The sequence below is a fragment of the Psammomys obesus genome, unplaced genomic scaffold (assembly GCF_907164565.1).
Source record: "Psammomys obesus unplaced genomic scaffold, mPsaObe1.curated_primary_1811, whole genome shotgun sequence".
Classification (NCBI taxonomy): Eukaryota; Metazoa; Chordata; class Mammalia; order Rodentia; family Muridae; genus Psammomys; species Psammomys obesus.
The window spans coordinates 30,630,833-30,658,538 of NW_026585504.1; the positions used below are offsets into that span (position 1 = coordinate 30,630,833).

At 45.5% G+C, this 27,706-nt stretch overlaps 1 protein-coding gene across 3 annotated transcripts; it reads right to left on the reverse strand.

The window, feature by feature from the left end:
• Positions 1 to 14,769: 14,769 nt before the first annotated feature.
• On the reverse strand, positions 14,770 to 26,077 carry Lmo2 (LIM domain only 2). 3 transcript variants are annotated; one of them, XM_055599618.1, is made up of 4 exons: positions 26,060 to 26,077; positions 25,563 to 25,782; positions 20,156 to 20,371; positions 14,770 to 15,749 (listed from the first exon to the last, which is right to left on the reverse strand). In XM_055599618.1, exons 2-4 carry the CDS (start codon positions 25,601 to 25,603, stop codon positions 15,530 to 15,532), a joined length of 477 nt encoding a protein of 158 aa, XP_055455593.1. In that variant the 5' UTR covers positions 25,604 to 25,782; positions 26,060 to 26,077; the 3' UTR covers positions 14,770 to 15,529. The 3 variants fall into 3 exon arrangements, with proteins under 3 accessions (XP_055455593.1, XP_055455587.1, XP_055455582.1); XM_055599612.1 differs by lacking the exon at positions 26,060 to 26,077 and adding an exon at positions 25,954 to 26,053; XM_055599607.1 differs by lacking the exon at positions 26,060 to 26,077 and having other exon boundaries at positions 25,563 to 26,048.
• Positions 26,078 to 27,706: the final 1,629 nt, after the last annotated feature.

The following is a 27,706-nucleotide window of genomic DNA, read 5'->3' on the forward strand; positions in this document are numbered from 1 at the left end:
CCTGCGTTAATATTCTCTCAAGGTGTAATAGCTGGGAGGATTCCATCAGTAATAACCGGAGATCCCGTGAGCCGGTTCTGTTATCCTGAGAATCGAGAGGCATTTTGCTTGCTGCTTGTCATTTCCATTAGTGGAGCTGATAAGCAGATTCTGAGTTTATTATTTGCCCAAATAGAGTGCTCTGGCTCGCAGGAGTGTTGAGTGGTCCTGGAGCACTTTATTATTTTAAGCCCTTGTACCCAGGGCTGTGAGCGGGAGAGGTTTGGACGGGTACTGAGCGCTAGTTATTCCTTCTGATTTCCGGCTCTCCTGCTCTCCATCTGGACGAACGAACAAACAAACAAACCAACACTCTTCCAGGCCCCATTCCGGGTCCCCGATTCTTTACTTCTCCTATTTCGGGTAACAACTTAGAACTGACAATAAATAGCGTTAGCCAAATTCCCAGGTGTCTCTGTTCTATCTTTCTGATAAACAAAACAAAACAAAAACATTGTCCTCTAAAATTACTTGAATAAATTTAGTGTTAGACTTTTCTTTAACCTACTAATTAATTCTTAGAATGTGAATATGTGTATGTAATATAAGCCATCCCTTGGTATCTGTAGGAAATTGGCTTTAAGATGTCACCCATATTTCAAAATTCTGTAGGTGTTCCAGCACTTTATGTAAAATGGCATAGTGTTTGCACGTAACTTCCACACGTTTTCCCGTATGAATCATCTCTAGGCTACTTACAATGTGTAGAACAATGTGAACACTATATGAAGAGATATTATGCTCCGTTAGAGACGATGACAAAAAAGTCTGTACATGCTCATTACAGATACAGATTTTAAAAGATTTATTTTTATGTATATGGATGTTTTGCCTACATGTATGTGCACTGTGTGTGTGTGTGTGTGTGTGTGTGTGTGTGTGTGGTCAAAAGAGGTGTTATCTTCCTGGAACTAGAGTTACTGATGTTTATGATCTACCATGTGGATGCTGGGAACTGGAACCCAGGTCCCCTGCAAGAACAGCAAATGCTCTTAACTACTGAGCCATCTTTCCAGTCTACATAAATACAGGTTTTTAAAAAGATGTTTTTGGTCTGTGGTTGGTCAAATCTTTGCATATAGAAACCATAGATATGAAGGGATGGCTACATAGCATTTGCTAGGTGTGGCAGGTATGTGCTAAGACTTTATTATTATCAAACCAATCCCTTTTGGTATGTGGGCTGGTAGAAATGATTATTCTATTTTTCTGCATTTTTAAGTGTATGTGTGGGGTGTGTACATCACACGTGACTCTTTACGAGTTATTCTCTCTTTCTACCTTGTCTTTGAGGTAGGGTTTCTCTTCTTTCTGCTGAGGCTACCAAAGCTAGCTTCTAGCCCTCTCTCCTGTCTCTTCCTTTCATTGTAGCACAAAAGCATTGGGTTCTAGGGATCGAAGTCAACTTGGGTCCTCTGGAAGACCAGCAAAGTGCTCTTAACCAAACACTGTTTTCATAGGTTATGATTTCAATTCTGTCTTTCTCTTCCTCTTCCTCCTCCTCTTTTTCTTTTGAGACAGGGTTTCTCTGTGTAGCCTTGGCTGTCCTGGACTTGCTTTGTAGACCAGACTTTGTTCTTTTCTTCTTAAAATAAGTGTAATCTCCAGTAGTCAGGGAAAATATCATTGTGTTAAATAAATATTTATTGGGTACAAATACACTAAAGAAACCAGATGCCATATAGTGGAATCAGATGGTCCGAGTTAGTTAAAAGTATCTGCTTACCCCAAGCCTCAATTTCCTCTTCTCTGAAACTGTGCTAGAAATACCTACCGAGTAGTGTATCTATACAAACATAAATCCTGGGGATGGGCACTTACATGGCAAATACTCAGAGAAGGGCATGTTTAGTAACATTGATTGTAACAACACTGCCAAGAATCAGAACTTTATTGCTGAAAAAAACGACAACAGACAATTTATCACTGAGTGGGAGGTTAGACCAGATAATTTTAAAACCCTTTCCACTTCTCACAAAGATTGTAACGTTCTGATCAATGCTTTCAAACTACTGTGGAATGAGGCCAATTATTGTTTAATTCTTCAATCTGCCATTTACTGATGCTTTTGTATAATACCATAAAAACTGGATGACTAGGAACATACAATTTTAAAAAGGCACACAAAATAAAAGCCCCACATTTTTTTTTTTATCAGTGGCGTCATTAGATGTAAAATTGCTCCATCAATTTGCCATTAAAGTTACTAAATGTGTTTTAATTCTAGCTTGTACATTCGTTGCTTTCCTCATTGCTATGGCAAAATACCTGACGGAAGGAAGGATTCGCTTTGGCTCACAATTTGAGGATGCAGTCCTTCACGGGGTAAGGCGTGGAGTCAGGAGCATGATGCAGTTGCTGCTTTGTATCCACAGTCAGGATACCATGTATCCACAAGTCAGAAGCACAAAGGGGCAAATAACTGCTGCTCAGCTTGCTGCCTCCAAAACTTTGAACAGTGCCATGCGCAGTCAGGGTGAGTCTTCCCCTTTTAAATTCAGTCTCACAGACACACCCAGAGGTCAAGGTGACAGTTGGGGTTAAGCTCTGCAACTGGCTACACTTCAGATCATTACAGAACTCAGCGCCTCGTAGTAACGTTCTAGCTGACCAAACTGCGGAGAGTCAGAAGCTCAGGAGAAGCTTAGTTCACTGGATGTGGGACGTTCCGGGAGGTTATGTCCAAGACACAAACTGGAACTACAGTCATCTGAAAGTTTGTCTAGGCAGCGAGGATCCGCTTTGCAGGTAGCTCATTTCCAAAACAGGTAAGTGAATGTCGGCTGAGCAAGGAGCTGCAGTTCCTCTTCGCACACGTGGACTTCCCGGTGGAGTTTTACAAGGTCTCTATGACATAACAGCTCCAGAATAAATGACACAGAAGACAGCAGGGTTCAAGCCCCACGGTCTTTTCTGAGCTGGTCTTAGAAATCATAGCTCACCAACTCTGTGATATCTTTGGCATATTATCCTTATTTGATGTGGGCACAGACCTCATTCAGCTCAAACCCAAGAAACAGGAGTCGTCACGGCCTCTTGCAGACCAACTGACAGCAAATGCTAGATTCCTCGTTTGAATACTTACCTGTCTGTAAAGCAAATTCTGAGTACTGGGGGCTGTGCAGATGGCTCAGTGGTTAAGAGTGCTTTCTATTCTTCCACAGGACCTGGGTTTGAGTCTCAGCATCCACAGGGTGGCTGTAATGCCAGTTCAAAGAGACCTATTGCCTTCCTCTGGACTCCTCAGGCACCAGTCTCCAGTATGAAGCACAAACACACATGAAGGCAAAACACCAATTCACATAAAATAAAATAGTACTTTTTAAAAAATCTGAATACCCAGATTCCTAAAGACGATCAAAATTCCTCATTTTGCAAATGAAGAAACAGATGTGGTGGCAATTCTCAACTTCATATGGAAAAAAAATAAATCAGGATAGCTAAAGCAATCCTGTACAACAAAAAAACTTCCGGAGCTATCACCATCCCTGATTTCAAGCTGCTACAAGTACTAGCGCTACATGCTATTTCAAGTACTACAGAGCAATAGTAATAAAAACAGACAGGTCTATCAGTGGAGTAGAATCAAAGACCCAGAAATAAACCCATAGACACTTGATTCTTTACAAAGAAGCCAAAACCAACCAGTGGATAAAAAGAAAAAAGCATCTCCACAAATGGTGCTGGTCTAACCGGATGTCTGCATGTCGAAGAATGCAAATAGATCCATATTTATCACCCTGCACAAAACTAAAGTCTGAGTGGATCAAAGATTTCAACATAACACCAGATACACTAAATCTAATAGAAGAGAAAGTGGGGGAATAGCACATTGGCACAGGAGAAAACTTCTCAAACAGGACACCAACAGCACAGACACTAAGATCAACAATCAATAAATGGGACCTCATGAAACTGAAAAGCTTCTGTAAGGCAAAGGACACCGTCAATAGGACAAAATGGCAACCTACAGAATGGGAAAAGATCTTCACCATTCCTACATCTGACAGAAGGCTAATATCCAAAATATATAAAGAACTCAAGAAATTAAACACCAACAAACCAAATAACCCAACTGAAAAATAGGGTGCAGAGCTGAATAGAGAATTTGCAACAAAGGAATCTCTAATGGCCAAGAAACAAATTACTGCTCACCATCCTTAGCCGTCAGGGAAAAATGCAAATCAAAATGACTCTGAGATTCCATCTTACACCTGTCAGATGTCTAAGATCAAAAACTCATGTGACAGCACATGCTGGAGAGGATGCGGGGCAAGGGGAGCCCTCCTCCATTGCTGGTGGGAATGTAAACATGTACAACCACTTTGGAAATCAATCTGGCACTTTTTCAGAAAACTGGGCATAGTGCTGCTTCAAGACCCAGACTCCTGGGCACATACCCAAAAGATGCTCCACCGTACCACAAGGACACTTGCTCAAGCATGTCCATAGCAGCTTTAGTCATAATATCCAGAAACTGGAAATATGTCCCCCAACCAAGAATGGATAAAGAAAATGTAGTGCATTTACACAATGGAATACTACTCGTCTAATAAGAATAAGAAAAATCATGAAATTTGCAGGCAAATGGGTGGAAATATCATCCTGAGTGAGGTAACCCAGACCCAGAAAGACATACATACGTACATAAGTCCTCACTTATAAATGGAGACTAGCCATAAAGTACAGGGTAACTATACTACAATTCACAGGCCCAAGTAACATGGAGGGGCTAAGGGAGGAGGCTTTAATCTCCCTCAGAAGGGGAATTGAAATAGACATCTGAAGTAGATGCGGGGAGGCAACTGTGTGGGAGAGGAGGTAGGGAGGGAAATGGGCGGGGATCAGGTCTGGGGAGAGCAGGGGCTGGAGAGGGCTGGGGGAATCTCTAAGAGGAGGGAGGCTCCCAGGATTCTGTGGGGGTGATCCTAGCTAAAACTCCTAGCATTGGGAGACATGGAGTTTGAAGTCGCCACCCCCTAGAGCCAGGCAAGACTCCCAGTGAAGAGAGTGGAACACCAACCCACCCATAAAACCTTTGACCCAAAGTCTGTCCTGTCTACAAAACATGTAAGGATAAAGATGGAGCAGAGATTGAAAAATGGCCGACCAATGGCTGGCCCAACTTGAGACACAACCCAGGAGGGAGGGAGCCAACCCCTGACACTAATAATGATACTCTGCTATGCTTGCAGACAGGAGCCTAGCACAGCTGTCTTCTGAGAGGCTTCACCTAGCAGCTGATGAAAACAGATGCAGAGACCCACAGCCAAACAATAGTTGTAGCTCAGGAAGTCTTGTGGAAGAGTCGGAATCGGGAAAGGATCGAGGGAGTTGGAGGGGTCAAAGACACCATAAGAAGACCTACAGAATAAACTAACTTGGACTTATGGGGGCTCACAGAGACTGAATCGCCAAGCAAAGAGCATGCAGGGGCTGGGCCTAGACCCCCCTACACATATGTAGCAGGTGTGCAGCTTGGAAATCATGTGGGTCCACAAACAATTGGAGTGGGGGCTATCTCTGAATCTGTTGTCTGTCTTTGAATCCCTTTTCTCTAGCTGCGACTTAATGTGCCAGGGTAGGTTGGTACCCATGGCAGGTGGGCAGCGGGGAGGGAAGAGGGTGTGTGAGGTTTGAGTTGGGAGGAGGCTGCGAACAGGATGTAAAGTGAATAAACAAATACATTAGTGGGAAAAAAATCTGAATAGCAGATTCCTAGAGATGATCTAAATTCATTTTTGCGAGCGAGGAAAGAGATCTGGTGACCTCATTAGCGGCAATATCAGGGTTCTTGATTTCAGTGTTGTTTCTATTACATCGGCTACAGGTCTTTTTTAGGTATGATAGAATGAAAAGGGAGTGTTTGCCTGCAGCTGCTCATTAAGCAACTAGGATGAATGGGACAGGGTGGGCCACCGAACTGCAGAGGCTTAAAGTCCCCAACAAAAGCATTTTCAAGGTAGCCATCCAATAGGCTAATTCAATGAGCCAAGTTCAAAGGCATCACAATTCCACAATGAAAATTGGCTTGATTGAGCTTCAAAGGTTCTATTAACTCGTAGAAATGATTTTTTTTTTCCAGGAGAATTAATTCATAGCCACCGGTAGAGAGCAGCCTCATCAGCTAGTGCTTTGAAGCTTCTTTCAAGTCAGTTCTAAGATATACAAGCAAAGGTGACGGTTTATGATCTTGCCTTAATACACACATTTTCAGAGTCAAATGATGAAATTCTGATCCTAATTACAAAGGCAATATGAAACTGTTAGCGAGTTCATTTCGTAAGGCTGAGAAGTAACCTACTTCACGAGTTGACACTAAGTGAAGCCTCCCAAACACACTATGGTCACCGTGTGTGGTAGCAAGCATCCATGGGATCCCTTGTTCCAGCTAGATGTGTTGGGGTTTGGGGACAAAAATCTTACTGTAGCCCACACTGGCCCCAAACTCACAATAATCCTCCTGTCTCAGCCTCTCATTCCTGGAACAAATTATTTCTAAAGTCAACCAAGCATTAGAATTGTGAGAAATGAACACTAGTGTATCATTGGATTCCAAACTGGATTTTTTTCCCCCTTTCTGGTGCCTTTGTTCTTCCCTCAATTGAACCAGAAGCCCAAACAAGAAAAGCTAAGATTCCTGAATGAAAAGCAAAGCAAAACTTTTTGTTTGATAGTCCCACTCCCAGAAGAACAACCTCAAGAATAAAAATAGCACACTCCAGGCCTTTCTATATCCCCTTCTTTCATAAGATTCCCTGCCCAAAGTTTGGCTATAAGTCTCAGCATTTGCTTCAATACCCTGCTGGGTAGTCTTTCAGAGGCCCTCTGTGTTAGGCTCCTGTCCTGTTCCCTGTCTTCTCCCTCTTCCGATATCTATCCTGTTTGCCTTTCTGAATAAGGATTGAGACTCTTACCCAGGGTCCTCCTTCTTGCTTAGCTTCTTTAGGTGTACAGATTTTAGTAGTTTTTCCTATATTATATGTTTAATATCCACTTATAAGTGAGTATATATCATGTGTGTCTTTCTGCTTCTGGGACACTTCACTCAGGATGATCTTTTCTAGTTCCCACCATTTGCCTGCAAATTTAATGATTTCCTTGTTTTTAATTTCTGTATTCCATTGTGTAAATGTACCACAATTTCTGTATCCATTCCTCAGTTGAGAGACATCTGTGTTGTTTCCAGCTTCTGGCTATTACAAATAAAATTGCTATGAGTTGAGCAAATGTCTTTGTTGTGTATATTTTGGATATATGCATAGGAGTGGTATAGCTGGATCTTGAGGTAGCACTATTCGTAATTGTCTGAGAAAGCACCAGATTGATTGCCAAAGTAGTTGTATAAGTTTACATTCCCACCATTTTCAATACTCCTCAAATTATTCCACAAAACAGAAACAGAAAAATAAATAAATAAAAAAACAAAACAAAAAAAAAAAAACATTTCCTAATTCAATGTGTCAGGCCAAAGTTTCCATTCTATGCAAACCATATAAAGACCAACCAAAAAAAAAAATTATAGAGCAAGTCCTCCTTTGTGATCATAGAGGCAAAAGTACTCAATAAAATATTTGCTTACTTAAAAAAAAAAAGCACACTCACCTATCATTTGCCTAGATTAACCTTTTTGTTGATGTTTCCATTTGCCTTACCACTTTCTCTCTATCTCTAGATGCACATTCAAATTCTCTCTATCATGTACACGTCCACATGCATGGTTTTTTCAACTATTTAGGAGTGAGTTAGATATATCGTGACCCTTCACTCCTAGATATTTCAGTGTATGTTTTTATTTGTGCTCTGATACACCCACAGCACAGCTATCAACTTCAGCAGATAATTTATAAGACACTTTTTGACGATGTGCCTCTTCAGATTCCAGCTTTCTCAACTAACCCAATGGTGTCTTAGGGTTATACATATATGTGAGAGGGTCACAACGTGTACATGCACGCAGAGGCCCCAGACTGAAGATGGATTTCTTAGTTAGAGTTATTATTGCTGTGGCAAAACACTATGGCCAAAAGCAAACTTGGGAAGGAAAGAGTTTACTTAGCTTATGTATCCTGATACACAGCCCACTGAGGGAAGCCAAAACCTGGAACTCACATCAGAAACTTGGAGGCGGGAGTTGCTGCAGAGGCCATGGAGGGGTGCTGCTTCCTGGCTTGCTCCTCATGGCTTGCTTAGCCTGCTCTCTTACAGAACCCAGGACCATCGGTCCAGGCTGGTACCACCCACAAGAGGCTGGGCCCTCCCACATCAATCACTAAGAAAATGTTCTACTGTCTTGCCCACAGCCTAATCTCACGGAGGCATTTTCTCAGTTGAGGATCTAACATGACTCTAGCCTGTGTCAAATTGACATAAAAGTAGCCAGCAGGCCAGATGTCTTCCTTGGTCACTCTCTGTGTTTAGTGAGGGCCTCTCTTGAACCTGGAGCTCATTGTTACTGCTAGTCTAGCTAGCCAGCTTGCTCTGAGAAATCCCACCTCTGCCTTCCAGGTACTGAGATTATAGGGAAACCACCGTACCATCTCATCTTTTACACAGGTTCCTAAGAACCAAGTCTAAGCTGGAGAGATGGCTCATGGGTTAAAAGCACTGGCTTGCTCTTCCAGAGGACCTGGGTTCAGTTCCCAGCTTCTGCGTGGTGGCTTGAAACAATCTGTAACTTCCAGAGCCAGGGAAACCAATTCCTCCTTCTGGCTTCCTTGGGCACTGAATGCACATTATACATAGAAAAAAAAAGAAAAGAAAAGAAAAGAAAAGAAAAGAAAAGAAAAGAAAAGAAAAGAAAAGAACCAAGTCTAGGCCTCAGAGCTACTCAGCAAGTACTTCACTAACTGAGCTATTTCTCCGGTCCCTAATGATGTCTTTGTTGTTTTATTTTTGTTTATCTGTGGCATTGTCTACCCAATAGTAATGGGGTCAGACTAGAACCACAGTTGTTACGTCTCTTGAGCCTTCTTTAGTCTGAAGCACTTTACCGACATCCACTGTTTTTCATAGCTTTAACATTTCCAAAGGAAAGGACTCTCCACACCCCTTTAGAAAATAGAACGTGGGCCATGGAGATGACTCAGTGGGTAAAGGCCCTTGCTGCTAAGCCTGACCCAGGACCTGCAAGGCGGAAGGAGAGAACCAGTTCCAACAAGTTGACCTCTGATTTACACGTGGACAGTGTGGCACACATGTATACACACAATACATAGAGCGATCTAACTAATTTATTTAATTACAGAAAAGTCCATCTCCCCTATAAATTGACTCAGCAGCTGCCCCTCTTCCCTATGTAACCCATAAACATTTATTGCTCTGTCTACATGTGTAACTCTAGCCTATATGGTGTCAGGGAAGAGCTAGGAGCTTTATAAATATAAACTCAAATACACATAAGAGCCCTCTGTGGCCATTTTATATTTATTGTCACTTGCTGAGGAAATGGAAGCCCAGACAAGTGAACTCGCTTGCCTGAGGTCCGACAGCTAGTGAGCAACAGAAGCAGGCTTTAACCACAGAGCTCTTAACCCTGTGACCTGTCAGTTGGTTAGAGGGTCTTCCTTCCAAACAAAGTTTTTTTTTTTAATTATTTCTTTTTATTCCACATGCATTGGTGTTTTGCCTGCATGTATGTCTGTGTAAGGGTGTTAGATCCCGAGAATTGGAGTTACAGACACTTGGAGAGTTGTTGTGTGGGTTCTGGGAATTGAACCTGGGTCCTCTGGAAAAGAAGCCAGTGCTCTTTACTGCTGGGCCATCTCTCTCCAGCCTCCCCAAATGAAGTTTTAAAGTAGGGGACAAAGTGGAAAATAAAGGAAATGTGCTAGGGAATAAATGCTTCGGAAACTGAGAGGGGCGTCAATAATCTCATGAATCACATCCGAATTTGGCATGTCCGTGGGTGATCTGGAAACACCAGGATAAATGGAGACACTGCTCTTGTCCTCACAGGACTTCGGATTCAAAGCAACCCACCACCTCCTCCTCTTCCTCCCCCAGCCCCTTCCTCTCTCCACCCCTCAGAACAGGCTCTCACTATGTTGTCCAAGCTTACCTTGAACTCCTACACTTAAGAGATTCTGCCGCAGCCTCCTGGGAAGCTGGTCACCACCACGTCTTCTCAGCAGCAATTTTGTATGTGTGTGTGAGTTTGTGTGTGGTTTATGCTTCTCTGTGTGTGCAGCTGCAGGTGTACCCACTTGTGCAAGCAGGTGAAGAGGCCAGAGAAAGACAATGACTGCCCTACCTTCTTCCCTAAGACAGGGTCTCTCACGACACCTGGGGATCAGGCTAGTGAGCAAACCTCAGGGACAGAACTCCCGGATGCCTTGCTCTCTCTGAGCAGAGCACTGAGGTTTCAGGCGTGCACAGCCGTACACAGCCCTTTTTACACGAGTGCTGAAGATTCAAACTCGGTTCTCATGCCACCGAGGCTTGTACACTAAGCCACCGAGCCACTGAGCCATCGGGCCAGCATCCGAAGCAATTTCCGATTGAAGTCAGGAAACAAATCCACAGCAAAGAAAGTGTAGATGCATAGACTGATGAGCCCCATACAAAAAAGTCCTGATCCTATATTTGAAGTCCAGCCCAGGAGCATGCCCGGTACCAGCTTTTCCTAATCACAGAGACTCCTCTGCACTTGGGTCCGGGCGACTAACCTCTGCAGGTAGAAACAGTAAGATACTGCATGAAGGAAGAGCCTGAGCTAAGGGTTCAAGGCCAAATCAGAGACCAACGAGGTTCACTTGGGCCCAGGTCTTGTGCCTGGCACAGTAGCATAAATGTGTCCTGTGAGAAAACAGGATTTAAAGATCACTCTGGCGATCCAACCCTCCTGCATCCTAGACACGTGTTCTACCACTGAGGCTCCGTGGTAATCAAGGCCCTGAACTGGACTCTAAGCTCCCACCTGACATGCCCCAGCTCCAAGCTTGCCAATTTCCAAGCCTGCACTCATGCCCTCTGAGCTCACTTCTGGACACATCCATCTGGGTCTCTAGCTCCTCACTCTTCCACACAAGCTCTTTCCGGGTACAGGGCGCTGTAAATACTACCTCTTCTTCCTTCTAGACAACTATCTCTGGGCTAGTTTGTTGTCTTTGTTCTCACAGTGCTTTTCTTATCTTTATTATGTGCAAACTTTTAATTTTTGTGCTGTGTTGAGATTTCCCAATAGACTAAGCTCAAGCATCCTGTGATGGGGGAGAGGGGGAAGGAGAAAAATACTGATTTTTTTTCTGTTTGGTGATAAGAGGGTTGTTTGTTTGCTTTGTTTAAAAATAATATTTGCAATATAAACTCAATCCTGTTGTTGGCTCAGGATATGTGTGTGTGTGTGTGTGTGTGTGTGTGCCTATATGACTGTGTGTGTATATAGAGTTACAATATAAACAAAGCCCCGTTGCTTTGTGTGTGCGAGCACGTACAGTTACAATATAAACAGAAGCTCATTGCTGTGTATGTGTATGTGTACAGGGTTACAATAAAAACAAAGTCCCATTGCTGGCCTGGCATATGTGTGTGAGGACGCACAAATTTTCATTCATAAGACCACAAAGCAAAAGTGGCCACTCTCTCCTAAACCCTCATTTATGCTTGGATACATCTTTCAGTGTAGCGACAGAATAGAGCACTTTCTGGGCTGAATAAACAGCAGAGCCCAGGGTTGAGAGAAGTGGAGAAAGTAGCCTGCTGGGCTGGAGCACCTCAGAAGCAAGTGGCTCAGCCTGCCTGGGCGGTCAAGGTCCTCCACAGTGCCACAGAGGTAACAATGAGCAGAAGCCTTGGGGAGGCTCTGGATTCAAGAAGCTCTGAGTGAGCATGTGGCCCAGGAGTGCTGGAGGATTAGTAAATAGTCCTGTCCTTGGAATTAAAACCCAAGACTTCAACTGCCGACTTTCTCAACTGGTGTTCTAGTCCAGCTTTCTGGGAGCCTAAGCCTTCCTGAGGAGCACAGGCTGAGTTGCAGGAGCAATGGAAGAAGCTGAGTCAGAGTGGAGGAGGAAACACACTCCCGGGAAACTGAGGGATGGAGGTGTGGACCAGGAAAGGGATCCTGCTCAGCTCCCTTCTGCTGGCTGGCTCTGGACGCTCAGGCTGGGATGCTAAGGGAAGGCCTCTCTCGTCTCTTTCTCTGCAGTCTGTTAGATGTGGGAGGCCCTGGGGTGGTTTCCTGCAAGCACTCTGCTTATGTGCCCGTAAGGACCAGTGAGACGGCTCAGGGGTGCATGGACAGGTCTAATGGTCTGAGTTCCTTTTTCCAGATCCTATAGCACAGTGGAAGAAACTGACTCCCAAGAGGTGACCTCTTGCCTCCACATATGTACCATGGCGCTGGAGCATGCACACCAAGATAAATAAATGTGGAAAATAAAAGAAAGAAAGAGAAAATAAAGAGCGATCGCTTTGTTACCATGGTGAAGGTCTGGGCTAATTACCTCTTAAATCTTAAGATGAGTTGCACTATAGTTGGGTGTTTTCAATGAAGTTTCTATTACCCAGGCAAAGATCATTTTATTTTTATTTAATATTGGGTATATCCAGGTGTAATGGTAATGTCTATAATACTATCACTCAGGAGTAAGGAGGAGGAGCATTGCCAGCCAGGTTAGCCAGTGAGCTCTGGGCTAACCCGGGCAACAGGGAGTCTCTGTCTCAAATAAAATCAAAGAAAAACAAATACATAGCACTATGGCCACTGGTGTGGTTCAAAAATGAGGCAGACAGCTGTAGCATCAGCCTAGCAGGTATGAAGGCTTTAGCTCAATTTTGAACATAGTAAGAATTATATTTAAATGCATAATACTTTTAAGAAGTGTAACAAAACAAGTGTTATACAGATTGAAAATATATGTACAACCTCAAACGGAAATACTTATTAGGGTACTTACTCATCTTGGCAATTTGTCTGTTATATTGAAGAAGAATATCCAAATCACATATGGATGGCAGCTTTGCTTTAAGAATGAGATTAAAGCTGGGCGAAGTGGCACACGCCTCTAATCCCAGCAGTCGGGGAAGCAGAGGAAGGTGGATCTCTGTCAGGCCAGCCTGGTTTATAAAGCGAGTCCAGGATAGTCAAGGCTACACAGAGAAACCTTGTCTCCAAAACAAAAAACAAAAACAAAAAGAATGGGATTAAATGTAAAAGGCTGGTGCAGTGTCTTCTCCTTGGTTCTAGGGTATCAGTTTTGTTCAGGATAGAAATACAGGCTTAGCTCATCATGAGGTACCTTACTTTACTTATGCTAAAACTGCATTTAGCACTTTGGATAAAGGGGGAATGTCTTATATTTTAATTTTTGGATATGAATCCTCCAATCTTGTAATCTCACTGCCAAATTCAACTAGATAGAATTAAGCAGAAGAACAGATTTAAAAAACAAAACAAAACAAAACAAAAAACGTTAGACTGAATTGTGACTGGTATTAGATGAAGAACAAGGCAGCTGTTGGCTAAACAGAAGCAATGAACGGCCTCAGTTTCAGGCTCCTGGGTAAGCAGTGTTTGTCTACATGTGTGAATACCTCCTCGGCTAACCTTGTCACATGTTGAATACTGACAATTTAGAACTCATGATCCTGCTGGCTGGGAGGTAATGTAAAATAGCCATTTTTAGATTTCAGGGCATGAATAGAACCACTCCCCCGGGGCTGTTCCAGGACAGACAAGCCCCCTGCTGAGTTTCTGCATCTGTGTGTTTTGGGGGTAGGGTCCCTGAGTCTGGAGAACCTGGCTCAGGGACTGCAGTTTGAGAACTGCAGAGTTAGAGCAAGCGTCCCCTCCCTGGGAGCATCCGATGGACGGCTACCTAGACTGCAGGGAGATGTAATTGGATTCATTTTAAATAGGCCACCTTAAGCAATCAGATCTCCCAACCACTTTGAGCATTTTACAGGCCAAGAGAGACATTGCTTCATTATTCCTTCTCAAGAATTAGAGAGAGAAAAAAAAAAAAAACCCTTCAATGGCAGAAACGTTAAAGCAGTTTCAAGTTAATTAAACATAGCTTTAGCTGCATGTTTCTGACATCTTGATAATTAAACACATCTAGACCCACCGGTGTCTGCCAATGGTTTTATGAAATAATTGACAGTGTAGCCTTCTAGGAGATTTGTCATTCCCTGGGACACCACTGGGTTAGTGGGTTGAGGAATGGCCAGCAGGTGGCGCTTGAAGTCAGATCACGCCCCCCATGGGGGTGGGGGGAGGGCGAGCAGGCAAACGCACAAACTCAGGTGCCCGACTTTAAATCCTCAAAGTAAGGTCCCCTTAACCACTTGTCATAAAACACCCTGAGACACACATCTTGGAAAATAGAAATGTCAAGCTCAGCATCTTTGCCACATTTCAAGCCAGGTAATTACCTTCTCTCCCAAAGGGAATCTATTTTATATATTTGTGTGCTTTCTAGGTTACAAGTTTCCCAAAGGCAATGATCTCGCTGCCTTCCACTCAGTCCACACAATGCCAAAGTGAAATGCACATTTTACAATAACAACTTAATTATTCTATATCCCTCTGAGCTACGTGATGGCCTGTTATATAATTGCCGGTAATACAGAAACCTATATAAACCTCATATAAACTCTTGCAATAAATGGGAGCTTTTATTTGACCTAGAAATAAATTGCTTATTTACGTCACCTTTCCAAGAGAAAAAAAGCAAACCATTTCCCTGCTAGTGCAAACTGTAAGTCCTTCCACATCAACAGCGGCAATGCATCTTAGCTTGCCATTTTTATTAAGTCTTCAGAATCGAGTTTTTTTTAATGACACACAACAAATACTTTGATATAATCTAAGATAATAAAATAGTTGAACAACTTTGACTTTTTTTTTTAAGATTTACATTTGTATAGAAACAATCTGTGGGACGCCTCACCTCAAAATGAAGGTGTCTAAAAACAGTGATTCATCAACATTGCTTTAAATATTTGTTTGGTTGAAAGATGTGTATTTCATTCCCAACTGAAATGTACCTCCATGCAGTTTCCCTTGGCTTCAGAGATTTAGGCCATGGGAAGGTGACCAAGAAAAAAAGAATGGCTACTCTTCTCTCTTTCCTTCCCTAGTGTGAAGGACAGTGATTAGAATAGGATAGTTACCAAAGCTAGGAAGAAATTAATTGCACATCTCTAGTCCATGAACACCAAGATCATACCTAGTCTTTACCCAACACTGCCTATCCTGGAAATCCTACCATGATGGCACAGTGCATGCTGGATCCCAAATATTTCCTCCACTAATCTTGTCAGCTACTGTGACCATTTGTCTCTCTAAGGGCTGGTCCTGTTGTCACTGAAGTCTCGGCCTTTGCATTATGTCATGTGGATGCTATGTCTTAGTACCCAGGGGGAGTTAAGAATTTCCTAAGAAATGCCTCACCCACCCTCAGGTTCCCAAAGTGCCTAAGAATGAAGACCCCACTGAGACAGTGTCTTCACTGAACACCTCCATGAAGGTGCCTGGGACTCTGGCCTAGATCATTCCATTGATCTTAGTCCACTCGTAGATGTCCTGTTCACACACTATGTCAGAGTTGATGAGAAGGTATCTGTCACCCACACAGAAATGCTTCTGGCAGGCAGCACACTTGAAGCACTCCAGGTGATACACTTTGTCTTTCACTCGCATCGTCATCTCATAGGCACGGATCCGCTTGTCACAGGAAGCACAGAGACCGTCTTGACCAAAAAGCCTGGGGCAAAAAGAAAAAAAAGCTAAGAGCGGAGAAAACAGAAAGAAGGGATTGGGGTTTGGCTCCATCTATCAGGATTCCACACAAAACCTAGGAAAGTCTGGACTAGTCGGAATCAGTGGTACACATCTGTAATCCTACCACCCAGGAGGCTGAGGCAGGAGGATAATGGCAAGTTCCAAGCAAGACTAGGATACATGGTGATACACCGTCTGAAAATAAAAGATGAACAAAAAAAATAATAGCCTATGACTCTTTGCCTGAAAGCAGAAAGAACAGGCTGGGCGAGACTGGCATTGTTTTCTATTATTCCTCCCTCCCTTCCCTGAGCCTTTCCCCGCTTGTGTCCACACCTCTAGGCTGTGTGGACCAGCTACGGAAGAGATGCAGCTGAAGTGGCTTCTGAGAAGTCAGGCATGTAGTGAAGCTGGGGCGAGCCCTTGGAGGGGTAACTCACCAGGAAGGCGACAGAATGGGCGTCGTTAGGAGGGTCAGTTCTACCACACCAATAGCCGCTCATCACCCATTGGAAAGTGTGCCTTGACTCATCAGCCCCACCCCCGGCCTTCAAAGTCCACGTTCACATGACCATTCATTGGAGCCCCAGCTGCCAGGAGACAGGGGTATCCTGGGAGATGTTCAGTACTGCTAATCATGACCCAGAGGACCCAGAGGACGAACAGCATCTCCCCATGATACACAGAAGATCTTCATTCATGCTCTTCCTGTCCACCTAGAGATGACTTTTCTCACATCTAAATCAAGTTTTCCTTAGCCTCGAGGCCATCAGCCATTTCCTCAAGCAACATTTAGTGTTGGGGTATGAGAGGCAGCTTAGCAGGAGTCAGTGGAATGGTTCTCGGTCAGGGACTAGCAGTCAGCAGCATTCGGGAACTCATGAGAAACACAAATTCTCCACTATCCCTATAACCCACAGGCACCTAAGAGAAGGCTCAGCGGACTGTGGACTAATAACAACCTAACGATGGCGAAACTTTGGAAGTGAGTCTGCCTGTAAGAATAGAAGAACACCAGGACAAGGACCAGAAGATAGTTTGGCCTTGGATTTCTCTGAGTCATCCTATCATCTACCCTGCTTAGATGTTAGTGGGATGCCTAGGGCATGCCAGCACAGGGGAGGTCAATACTGGCCAACCACTGCTACAGGGTCATTTTCACATGGAGCGTGCAATAGCATGTCAGCACGCAGCCTCCGTGTAAAGTCTTTGTGACCACCTCCAGGAATGGCTTGTCCTCATTAGAAGTTCTTGAAAACTTAGAAAATGCCAGACTCGACGGGTGCGTCTTAAGATGTTGTAGGGTAGGTAAAGACGACAGACAGAGGTTGCCACATTTGGCCAGAATGAATGGCCTGTGAGAGGGGTCTGTGAATAGAGAGCCAGCTCAGCAGCAGCAGGGGCGAGGCTCGTCTGGATGCCACTTGCTGTGCTGAAATGCAGAGTCATAAATAGGGGAGAACCCTCCATCCTACTGGAGCAGATGGCGGAGCTGTAGGTAGACAGCCACACTGGAGGTCACTGAGCAGAAAGCGCGTTCTAGTGCCCTGACTGTTCAGTAAGTGAAGTCTGGGGCTGAGCAGAGACACACAACGGAGAAAACAGTGTGCACAGCATGAACCCAACCGCCTGAGGTGTGAGGTCTTTAAGGAAGGAGGGAGCTTATTAAAGGGAAGTCAGGGGCAAATTACAACCCATCAGGCAGCTAATGAAAGGACAGGAGTTATGTTTGGGAAGTAAGTTCAGGTCCCAGAATCACCTCTAAGTAGGTAGGTGACCTGAGCAAATGACATGTCCCCTCCAAGCTTCTGTGCCTTACACTGTAAGCCCAAACCTGGAGGCAAAGGTCTCGGCAGCCCATTCCAACTCAGGTACTCCGAAATGCTAACAGTAATGAAAATAAGCCAGGGCTTGGACACTTAGCATGTGCATTAACCTCTGGCTCGGAGAATCCATGTCTTGGCTGGATATCCCAGAAGCAGCCCACAGGGGAGGATTTATGTTCCAGTGGTTTATGATGTCCTCGGGGGAAGCAGAAAAGAGGGATGGGAGTCAAGTAGCAATCTCAGGTGCACAGCCTCTGGGGGAGCTTTGGCCCTGTGTCTCCAAGCAGCCTTCGATCCCTCTAAACTGCAGGGATTGAGGAACCCCCTCCCCCCAAGTATGGGTCTTCAGCATGGGGTCTGGTTACAACAGGTGCTGACGTGATGTAGGTGGCAGCTGCTGAAACAGAACCATAGGCTAAAAGGGATTGCCCATGAAAAGTGGATCCAACAGGATTGGGGGGGGGCGGCACCCACACAAGCAGCTGCTAACAACACAATGTAACAATAGCAGCTTTGAGGTGCACTTGAGTGGGCGGGGGAGTGTCCTGGGTATCTGAGGTTGAATGTTTCAAAAAGACTAGAAGGTAGTTGACCATTCAAGATCCTCCTCACGGGGAGAAGCTGTTCTAGGGAGATGGTCTGGACCTCACAGGAGGACCTGCTGAGGCATTCCGAACTTTACCCCTGTTAAAACAGCGCTGGATATGCCACAGAACTGCAGTAAACAAGTCTGTGGCTAATGGACCATCCCTAAAGGAAAAAAATAAAATAAAATAAAGATCCCCCCTCTGTCAAGAGGTGTCAACGCCTTAAGCTTTCTGCTGCCCATTTTAATAACAATAATATAAATATTAAAAGATGGCTGGGAACGCCTGCACTAATGCAGAGTTAATTAACATGTTGCCTGGGAATGTAGCAGGGAGAAGAATTATTTCGTGTCACCAAGACACAAGTTAATTAACACCGGGCTCTCCCAGACTATTTTTTTCCTCTCCTTTTTGAAAATGGAAAAGATTAACAAGCCCAGGCAACGCTGCCTTTCTTCCTGGATGTTCTATAAAACCGTGGAGATAGGGAGGAATCGGCTCTTTTGACCTTACTGTATCTGACTTCATTTAATAAGATTCAAATGATTCGGCAGGGATGGAAGCAGGAGCCCAGTGGGAATCATTTACCCAGCTGCTTTCTGGCTGATTTCACAGACCTGGGCTGAGTAAAACCAGGTCTGTATTTATCTCTGTTCTATTCTCTTATGACTTAAAAAAAAAAAGAAAAGAAAAGAAATTCGACAAAATTACAGCCAGCCCGACTTGCTCTCTTTTCCACTTGTCCCAAAGCACGACATTTGTAATGATTTTCATCAACGAATGTAAGTGTGTAAGAGCTAATTCAGTCTTTGGATGGACAGATAAGATTCCTTCCACTGTGGAATTACCAGCAAGCAGTTTTGTTTTTATTTCGCGTGTGCAAATGCCCACAGAACAAACACAGGAGGAAGAGCCATGCCAGCAGCCAAGGGCACTGGAGTCTAAAAGATCTTCCATGGGCTGGATGGTCCTAATATATTGGGGTTGCATGCTCGGGGGACCCTATGCCACAGCAGGATGACAGAGAAGTGACAGCTGAACAGCTGAGTGAATCTGACAGTACAGGCCCAGAGGTAACTCCAATGCAGCTAATACGGAAGCTAGAGCATGCCGGTCACAGTCACTCATTGGGTACCAAGACACTCACATTCAGGAGAAATGTTCCTGTCTCACTTGGCCTTGAACACTTCCCAATTTACCCTTCCACACTCCCATCTCCTTGCCCATTATACTGGAAAATAATCTGTGATACTGCCCAGATATAGGTCAGTTATAAAATCAGCTAACATCTGTATCTTGAGTCATGTAGCAATCAAATACTTCATTTGTATTGTTCTAACCTTAAGAGGTAACTACAATTACCATCCCCATTTTACAGACAGGAAATGGAGGTCTGTGTACCTTGCCCAAGACCACAGCACTAGAAGCAATGTGGCAGTGACTCAAACCTCCCGACTCCAGGCCCTTCCCTTGTATAGCCACTGAATGCCATCTTCCTGCTGTAAGACTCAGTACTTGGAGCTCACTACTAAGAACAGATTGTTATTTCAAAAGTTCTTACCAATAATATTGGAGTCATGCAAAAGAATATCTAGATATATACACTTGCTTATTAACTACTAAAATGGGGCCTTAAGAACCCACCCCCAAATTTATAAATTAACTCTCTCTCTAGCACCAGGTTCCACGATACTCCCTGTCTCCCTATGTATATATTTCCAAACCTTAACCTTTGGTCTGCCACCCAGAAGCTTGCCCTTATTCTCAATTCTGTGTTTATTCTTCTCTTACCTCTAAACACACAGTGTTTTACCACTCCAGGATGTGTCTCTGCGAGCACAGACATCGAAGAGGAAGAGCTCACAGCCTCTCTGCAGAGGCAGCTGAGGCCTAGCCTCCTCAGGCAGGGCCTTCAGAGCCACAGCAGGAGCCAGGTATCCAAACCCAGATGAGCCCCACGAGTGTGAGGGATGTACCTGAGATAGTCTCTCCTGCACAACTTCCGTCCCAGCTTGTAGTAGAGGCGCCGCCCCACCTCTCCTAGCCGGCATCCACAGAGGTCACAGCTGAGGCAGTCCTCATGCCAGTACTGGTCGATGGCCTTCAGGAAGTAGCGGTCCCCTATGTTCTGCTGGCAGCCACCACATGTCAGCAGGGAAGGGGGGATCTGCAGCACTTCATCCACTGGTTCCCTGGGGGAGGAGGCCAAGTGTTAGGGATAACTCTCTGAAGGATAAGAACAAGGTCCAGGGATTGCCCTGTGCCAAATGCATCTCCTTCCAGCAACATAAGGAGAAAGGACTTCCTGTTTCAGACTGCAGAGACAAAGCCAACCTTAGATGAAGATGTAAGCTAGAGAGAGAGCTTACATTTGAAAATTTGAAGAGAGGCCGGGCACGGTGGCATATGCCTGTAATCCCAGCACTCCAGGAGACAGAGGCAGACAGATTTCTGTGAATTCGAGGCCAGTTTGGTCTACAAAGCAAGTCCAGGACGGCCAAGGCTACACAGAGAAACCCTGTCTCAAAAAAAAAAAAAAAGCCAAAATTTTTTTTTGAAGACAGGATGCCAGGAGGTGCCCGAAGCACCTGCAGGTGGCACCATACTTGGACCAAAGGAGTTGTTCAGAGTGACCCAGTGTGCTAAAAACTTACAGATAATCTGTTGAATTCACCCCATTGAAACCCTTCCCAGTGCACAAAATCAATGGTAGAAAAGGAAGGAGAAAGCAATCAAAATTCTATTAGGCTGCCTTCTCTTTCCAAAATAGAAAATGACATCAAATATCTATTTATTTCAATTGAAAATTTGCACTCCACCCCACTTTCTGAACGAATCTTTGGGGGGAGGTTTAGCTTCATGGGTAGAGAGGCAGCCTTAGGCATCAGTGGCCTTAGGTTCAACTCCAGTTGATCCTCCCCACAAAAAGTGGGGGACATAATCCCAGCCAATCCATAGGTAGAGGCTGAAGGATCAGGACTTCGTGGTTATAATCAGCCTCATCAAGAGGTCAAGGGCTACATTAGACTCTCTCAAAACAACAAAAGAAAATTTGCTAGATCTAAATGAATATTTGGGAAGAAATCTAGATCACAATGCCATCCTTAAACAGAGAGAGGACATCAGTGAGATTTTCTCTTTTCTTCACATACTTTAAAAAAAATAGTAAAAGTGATTTGAATAAAGTTAAATTAGTAAAGAAAGTAGAGGAGAGACTGAACCATGGTCTTAAACAGACTGGAAGGCAATTCAATCAATACAAAATCTCAGTCTAGGCACTTTGCTCACAGTGAGCCTAGGGGTGTGTTTTTTCATTTAAAAGTTGTATGCAGGGGATGGCAAGATGCTTAGGAAGTTAGGGTGCTTGGTGCCAAGCCTGGTGATCTGATGTGGTCTCCACTACCCACAGAGTGAAAGCAAAGATCCAGTTCCAGCGGTTGGTCTTCTGCTCGCTTTGTCTTCCTGGACCTTGAATACTTTTGTTTGACATATAAGAAGAATAACATTTCTGAGAGAAAATGGCCATGGAAGAAATAATTGTGATGTCAAATAGGAGACAGAGAACACTTGAGGCATATCCGTAATAATTAACAAGTGCTCTCTGGAACCTTATTCAAATAAAATCTACTTTTAAAAAATATCTAGTTTAAAAAATTGGATTTCATTCCTACTATAAAATGCCCTGTAGGGTTTTCTCATGGGTATCCTGGGGCAGTAAGTCTGTGCCTTTTTATTTGGCACTTTTACCAAGTGACCCTGTGGACTAACTGGCCTGTACCCACAATGCTCAGCAGATTATAATTAGGAACAATGAGAATGATCGTTTTTTATAGTACTCCAACATCTTCAGGTGACTCTATCTAGAAGACCATTAAGCACCTGCTGTAAATATTTAGCTAAATGCTAACGCCAAATCTACGATTTTCACATAAAATAAAAGATTACCTTCTTTTAGAACAGGAAGTTTGAAGCTCGGGCCAGTTTCTTTGAGAAAAAACAAGCAAGTTAAGTCTTGGGAGGTTGTGTTGTTGTTTTTTCAATGCTGAAGACCAAACCCAGGTCCTTGCTCACATTAGGTACTCCACCACTGACATTTATTTCTCTGCTCTTGTTCGTAGTGTTTGTAAAGATTTGTTTTTAGTTTTAATTGTATGTCTGTGTATGGGTATGTACAAGTAAGGACAGGCGCCCCAGAAGGCCAGAGGCATTAGATAGCCTGGAGATGGAGTTATGGAGGGTTGTGAGCCACCTAACATGGGTGCTGAGAATTGAACTTGGGTCCTCTGTAAGAGCTGGAGATACTCTTAACCACTGAGCTGTCAGAATCAAACCGTGCGGATTCTGGGGATCAAACTCAGGCTTGGTAGCAAGCATAGTTAGCAGCTGAGGCAACTTGCAAACCCCTTTCCTCCTTTTAGAATTTAAGACAAGATCTCACTACATTGTCCAGGCTGGCCTGGAACTTTCCATTCCTCTGCCTCAGCCTCTCAGGTATATAGAATTATGGGTGAGATGAGCTAAGACTGTGAAGAGTGTTAATAATGCAATAGAAGCTGCCAGGCAGCGGTGGTGCACACCTTTAATCCCAGCGCTGGGGGGGGGGGGGGGGGGCAGAGGCAGGTGGATCTGAGTTTGAGGCCAGCCTCGTCTACAGAGTGAGTTCCGGGACAGCTAACGCTACACAGAAAAACCCTGTCTTGAAAAACCAAAAACTAAACAAACAACAACAAAACCACTAGTCTTTGTTTATATAGGGTACATGTAAAGGCTTTCATCCTCATGTCTGAAAGTTAACTAAGATCTTTGGCCTACTCAGGTACACCAAATCAGAATCAAATCTCTTCCCTTTGCAGAGACCCACACTTATGGTCTTGCTCTGGGCTTTCAAACACACCCATAGAAACCCTATCATGCTCCATGCCCAAATGGCTGATGTTATGACCAGCCAACTTGGGAACAGAAGAATTTGCACTTAGCTGAAACAAAACTCCCCAGAATTAAAATGACCTACAGGGAGGAATGAGGGATCACCAACTCCTTGATAGAGGAAATCTATGTTCATGACTTATGACTTCCAGCGAACATTCTACCTTTGCATGTAGCTAGGCAAGGGGTGGTCTTATCTGGAGATGTGGTGGTAAAGCTGGCTTTGCGCAAGCGCACAGCGAGGCAGCTGGAAGCAGAGTGGGCTGTAGTAGAAAAAGATGTGAGTAGAAAAAGGTCTGAGAGCAGATAAGGACAGGACGAGACACTGACTCAGTCTATCTTTTTATAACTAATGACGATGTGACATTATGCCAAAGGCTGAATGAGATTCACCTTAAGTTCGAATTTGATATTCTCCTGCCAGCCTATCCCAAACACCACATCTGAGTATCTCTTTAGCTTTTGATTTCTGTCAAAATTTCTCACCCATTTCCCAAAAAGGGAGGGGAAAGTGTTCTGCAGGCATTTCCTACCCGGCCTGTCCATCTTCAACTCCAGCCTTCCTTCACTAGGCACATCCTGGGGAAGGCGAAGGGTCAGTGGATCTCTTGTCTAGGCGCTCACTATTACAGCCTTGAGATACCTTTCGGTTTTCCAGTCTCCGGGGGAGGGAAGGCACAGACTTTGGAAAGCTCCAACTTCCTTTACAGAACTCAAGCCCCAGGCTGGACAGATGGCTCAGCAGTTAAGGGTGGTGTTTTTTGCTCTTCCAAAGGACCCACGTTGGAGTCTCTACACCCAAAAAGGGTGGCTCACAACCACCTGTGTCCCGACTCTAGGGGATCCATCACCGCTGGCCTCCAGGGCACCTCACATTCAGGTGCACACTCACATACACATAGTTAATAATGAACTGTTTTTTAAAGGAGCCAAACGCTGTAGATTCGACTTCTGATAAAGGATTAGTGGCTAGGTTGTGGTACGAGAAAAGCAGTAAACACTGGTTCACCAGACTGACTCCCTCCCATCCAGTATTATGTCTTGTCCAGTCTCTGAAATCTCAGGGCTCAGATGTAATTCTAAGTTTATTTTTAAAGGGGAACAAGCTGTGGACGCGGAATTGTTTTATAAAGGGTTGTTGTTCTGCTGCGATTTTAAGGAAGCTGGTCTTTATGTCAACAAACCTAGCTCCTTTCTGAGCTGATGTCTTAACCTTCAAGACTGAAGAGTGATGTTTATATTCTTGCTGGATCGTGGGACTTCCTGTGTTTTATGAGAACACGCTGGGTTTTTATGCTGCTGACTGAGGGTAAAACCCAGGTAAATAAACACCACAGAAAGCTGAAATTGAATGGGGAGGGGGGTGAGTAGGGGAACTTCAGCAGGAAAGCACAGTTCTTTTAAAGCAGGAAAAGAAAGGGGGTGGGAGGAATGAAGCTACCAAAACAAATGCGTCTTAAAAGCCCAAATGGACAAGTCATTAACCAGCTCCTTTGGTCTTGTGTTAACAAATCCCTTCAAAGGATTAGATGAGGACTTCAAAGGAATAAAAACTCAAAACCAGACAGCTAATGACTCTTAAAAGGGCATTTTCATGAACGTGTAAAAAAAAAAAAAAAAAGATACCTTAAACATTCCTGGTTCCCCTCGTTAAGACTAGAGAATGGGCTACGGTACCGGCTGGGGCACGGGGATGTTTGCAAACCAGTGCAAAGCTCAGAGCACAGACAGTACAGGCTCATTACAGCTCGGGTTCGCTGACCTCAAACCCTTCTGAGAGTTCGAGGAGATTCTGCTCCCCAGAAAAACATAGTTAGGAAAAAAAATAGCACTAATTTTCGAGGTTCTCATGCCCACACTAGGACACTCAAGGGAATATGTACGCAGAGGAACTCTGAATTAGCTGTTCTAGAAGTCTCTGGAGGCCAGAACCAGTTCCCAGGTGGACAGGTGGACTCATCAACTGCCCGCAGCCGCTCTTCCCGGGGCTTGGTAGGACGTTGTGGTTGGAACGCCCCCCCCCCCATTTTCTGGGCCAAATGGCCAAAAATAAATAAATAAATAAAATAAAAGAAAGAAAGGGAACCTAGGGAGGAAGGGTGAGAACGTTGAGGAGGTAGCATCCCGCCCTCCACTCCTCCTGCTCTGCACCTGAGCCTCGGAGCCCCGGGTGCCTGCTCCTGGGCAAACTTTTTGGTCCCGGGGAAGGTTTAGGGAGCTCTCCAGACAGCCCAGGGCGGTCAGCAGGCTCGCCGGGCCGGGCCGGGCCGACCCTAGTTATTGGCTTCTGCCGTCTAGTCCCTGTAGGTGTCTCCAGAGTCACCCTCGAGAGCAGGGGGAGCCCCTGCGCCACCGAGGGACCAAGGGCACGCCGCGGGCGCGCACCTGGAGCTGGCCCCTGGCGCCCAGCCCGGGACCCGAAGTGGGGTCGCGGGGGACGGGGAGCGCCACACTTACTCAGACGGGTCCAGGCTCTTCCTCTCGATGGCCGAGGACATTGGGGAGGGAGGCGGCGTGCCGGGCGGCGGGGGCGCTCCCTTTGTGGCGCGCGGCTGGCCCGCCGCTTGGACTCGGACCCCCTCGGGTGCTCGGGCGCCGCCGCTCCTGCGCCTCCTCTTGCTCGGTCGCTCCGCCGGCGAGCTCGCCCCTCCGCACTCAAGGACGGTCACCGCGCTCCCTTCAAACGCCAAAGAAAGAGAGAGAGGGAGAGAGGGAGAGAGAGAGAGAGAGAGAGAGAGAGAGAGAGAGAGAGAGAGAGAGCTGATCATCCGGCTGCCCGGCGCGCGGCGGCCGAGGCAGGGGGCCGGGGACCAGCCCGGCCTCCCTCCGGCGGCGCTCAGGACTTAACCTTCCATCCCGGTCCGGCTGCCGTCACCGCCACCGCCGCCGCCGCCGCCCGGTCCCGATCGCGCGCACTCGCCGGCTCCGCCCGCTCGCCCCGAGCCCCTGCGCACCTTCGCCGGGGTCGGGGCGCCGGGGGCAGGGAGGGGGGCGGCGGCCTGGGGAGGGGGGAGAGGCGGAGAGCGGCCCGCGCGGCTCTTCCCCGGGCTCCCTCCTCTCTCGCCAAGGTCTATTTTCGCTCAGCTTCCCTCTGTCTCTGGTTTCATTTCCTTTTTCCTGATCACGGTTCAAATACAATAGAAGGAAATCACATTTAAAGAGACAGCTGCCCGCCCCCTCCCCTCTTTTCTTTTCTTTCTTTTTCTTTTTCTTTCTTTCTTTTTTTTTTTTTTAACGGGGCTCCTGGGGATTAGCAATCCAAACAGCAGCAGCAGCAGCAGCAGCAGCAGAAGCAGCGGCTGCGGCGGCGGTAACGGCACCGACTTGGCTTCTTAAAGGGGCCCGCGGCAGAGACGGAGAGTCTCCCCGGAGCACCTCTCCGGGAGCAAGAAGCTGGGCTGTCACTAAAGCCTCCTTTTCAGGGTTCCCCTTCTTCTCTGCCTTTCCCTTTTCGTTTCAGGCTGAAAGTAACCGCCTGGCCGGTCCAGCAGGATGGGAAATAAGCACCTGCAGGAAGGCAAGCGTTGCTAGTGTCTGACTCTCGCGCGCTCGCCTTGGGTTCGAGGTCCCGGATCCACGGCCGCGGTGTTCAGCGATGCCCGGGACGGCGTGGCTCTGCCGGCTGCCAGCTAGTGGCTGCGACTGCTCTCCAGAGAGGGGACGCGAGCTGTGTGATCGGGGACCTCACGTGCTGGGTGCGCCTGAGCAATGCTGGGGGCAGCTAATCCCGCGGGGAGGGTGGCTGGGAGGGACCACGCTGTCTGGGTCTCCTCTCCATCTGCTGGCCGCAGAATTCCCTCCCTCAGCATCTTTCCGAGAGCGGACTTCAGTGGTTAGGCTGGCCCCGCTCTGTGAAGTGCCAGCAACACTCGGACCAGAGGAAGTGCCTTTCCAATAATCAAGGACCTTACCGTTATTACTTACTAATATATTGCCCTGTATGACACAGAAAAAAAGGTAGATTTCTCCTTCAAGCTTGAAGGGAAGTTCCAGAAGGAGGAAGAAATTCAGAAGGGAAGAGGGGGACCACACCTCGAGTTTCTTGAAACTGATGTCAAAAGGCCCATTAGCTTGGATGCCAGGCTCCAGGCTTGTAAAGAGGAAACTCCCAAGTGCTTTCAGAATCCATTGTTTAGTAAGGCCAGCCTGGATCAAGGACATAGACACCTCATGCCCATTTTAAAGATTCTTTTGCACAGCCTTGACCAGCCCACCCTGGAAGATGATTGTTGCAGTCAGAAGTAGATTCCTGGATTACCTCTACAGAGCCAAATTCTTGTTGCTTTCTCACAAATCGTAACCTGAATCATTTGCCACAGATATGTCATTTTCTTGTCTCCATGTTCTGAAGTTTGTGTACTAAAGAGGCCATTTTCCTATTCAGGTCTTTGCTTTTGTTTTTCTTTAATTAAAAACCAAAAATCTTTACAATGTTTAGGCAAGCCTAAATTATACGATAAATACTTGTTAGTCTACTTTCATTTCTCTCTGAGGTGAAAATAAACATGGCTCCTGGTGGCACAGACCAGTAATCCCCAGTAGGGGCAGGAGTATTAAGAATTCTAAGTCATCCTCCCCAACAAAGCTAGTTACAGACCAGT

Coding starts and splice junctions, on each gene's coding strand:
- Lmo2 (XM_055599607.1), bottom strand. CDS start 25,873: ATGATCAGCTCTCTCTCTCTCTCTCTCTCTCTCTCTCTCTCTCTCTCT. Junction 20,372..25,562: donor AAGAGCCTGGACCCGTCTGA/GTAAGTGTGGCG, acceptor CTCCTCCCCCAG/GGAACCAGTGGATGAAGTGC. Junction 15,750..20,155: donor TGCAGGAGAGACTATCTCAG/GTACATCCCTCA, acceptor TTTTTGCCCCAG/GCTTTTTGGTCAAGACGGTC.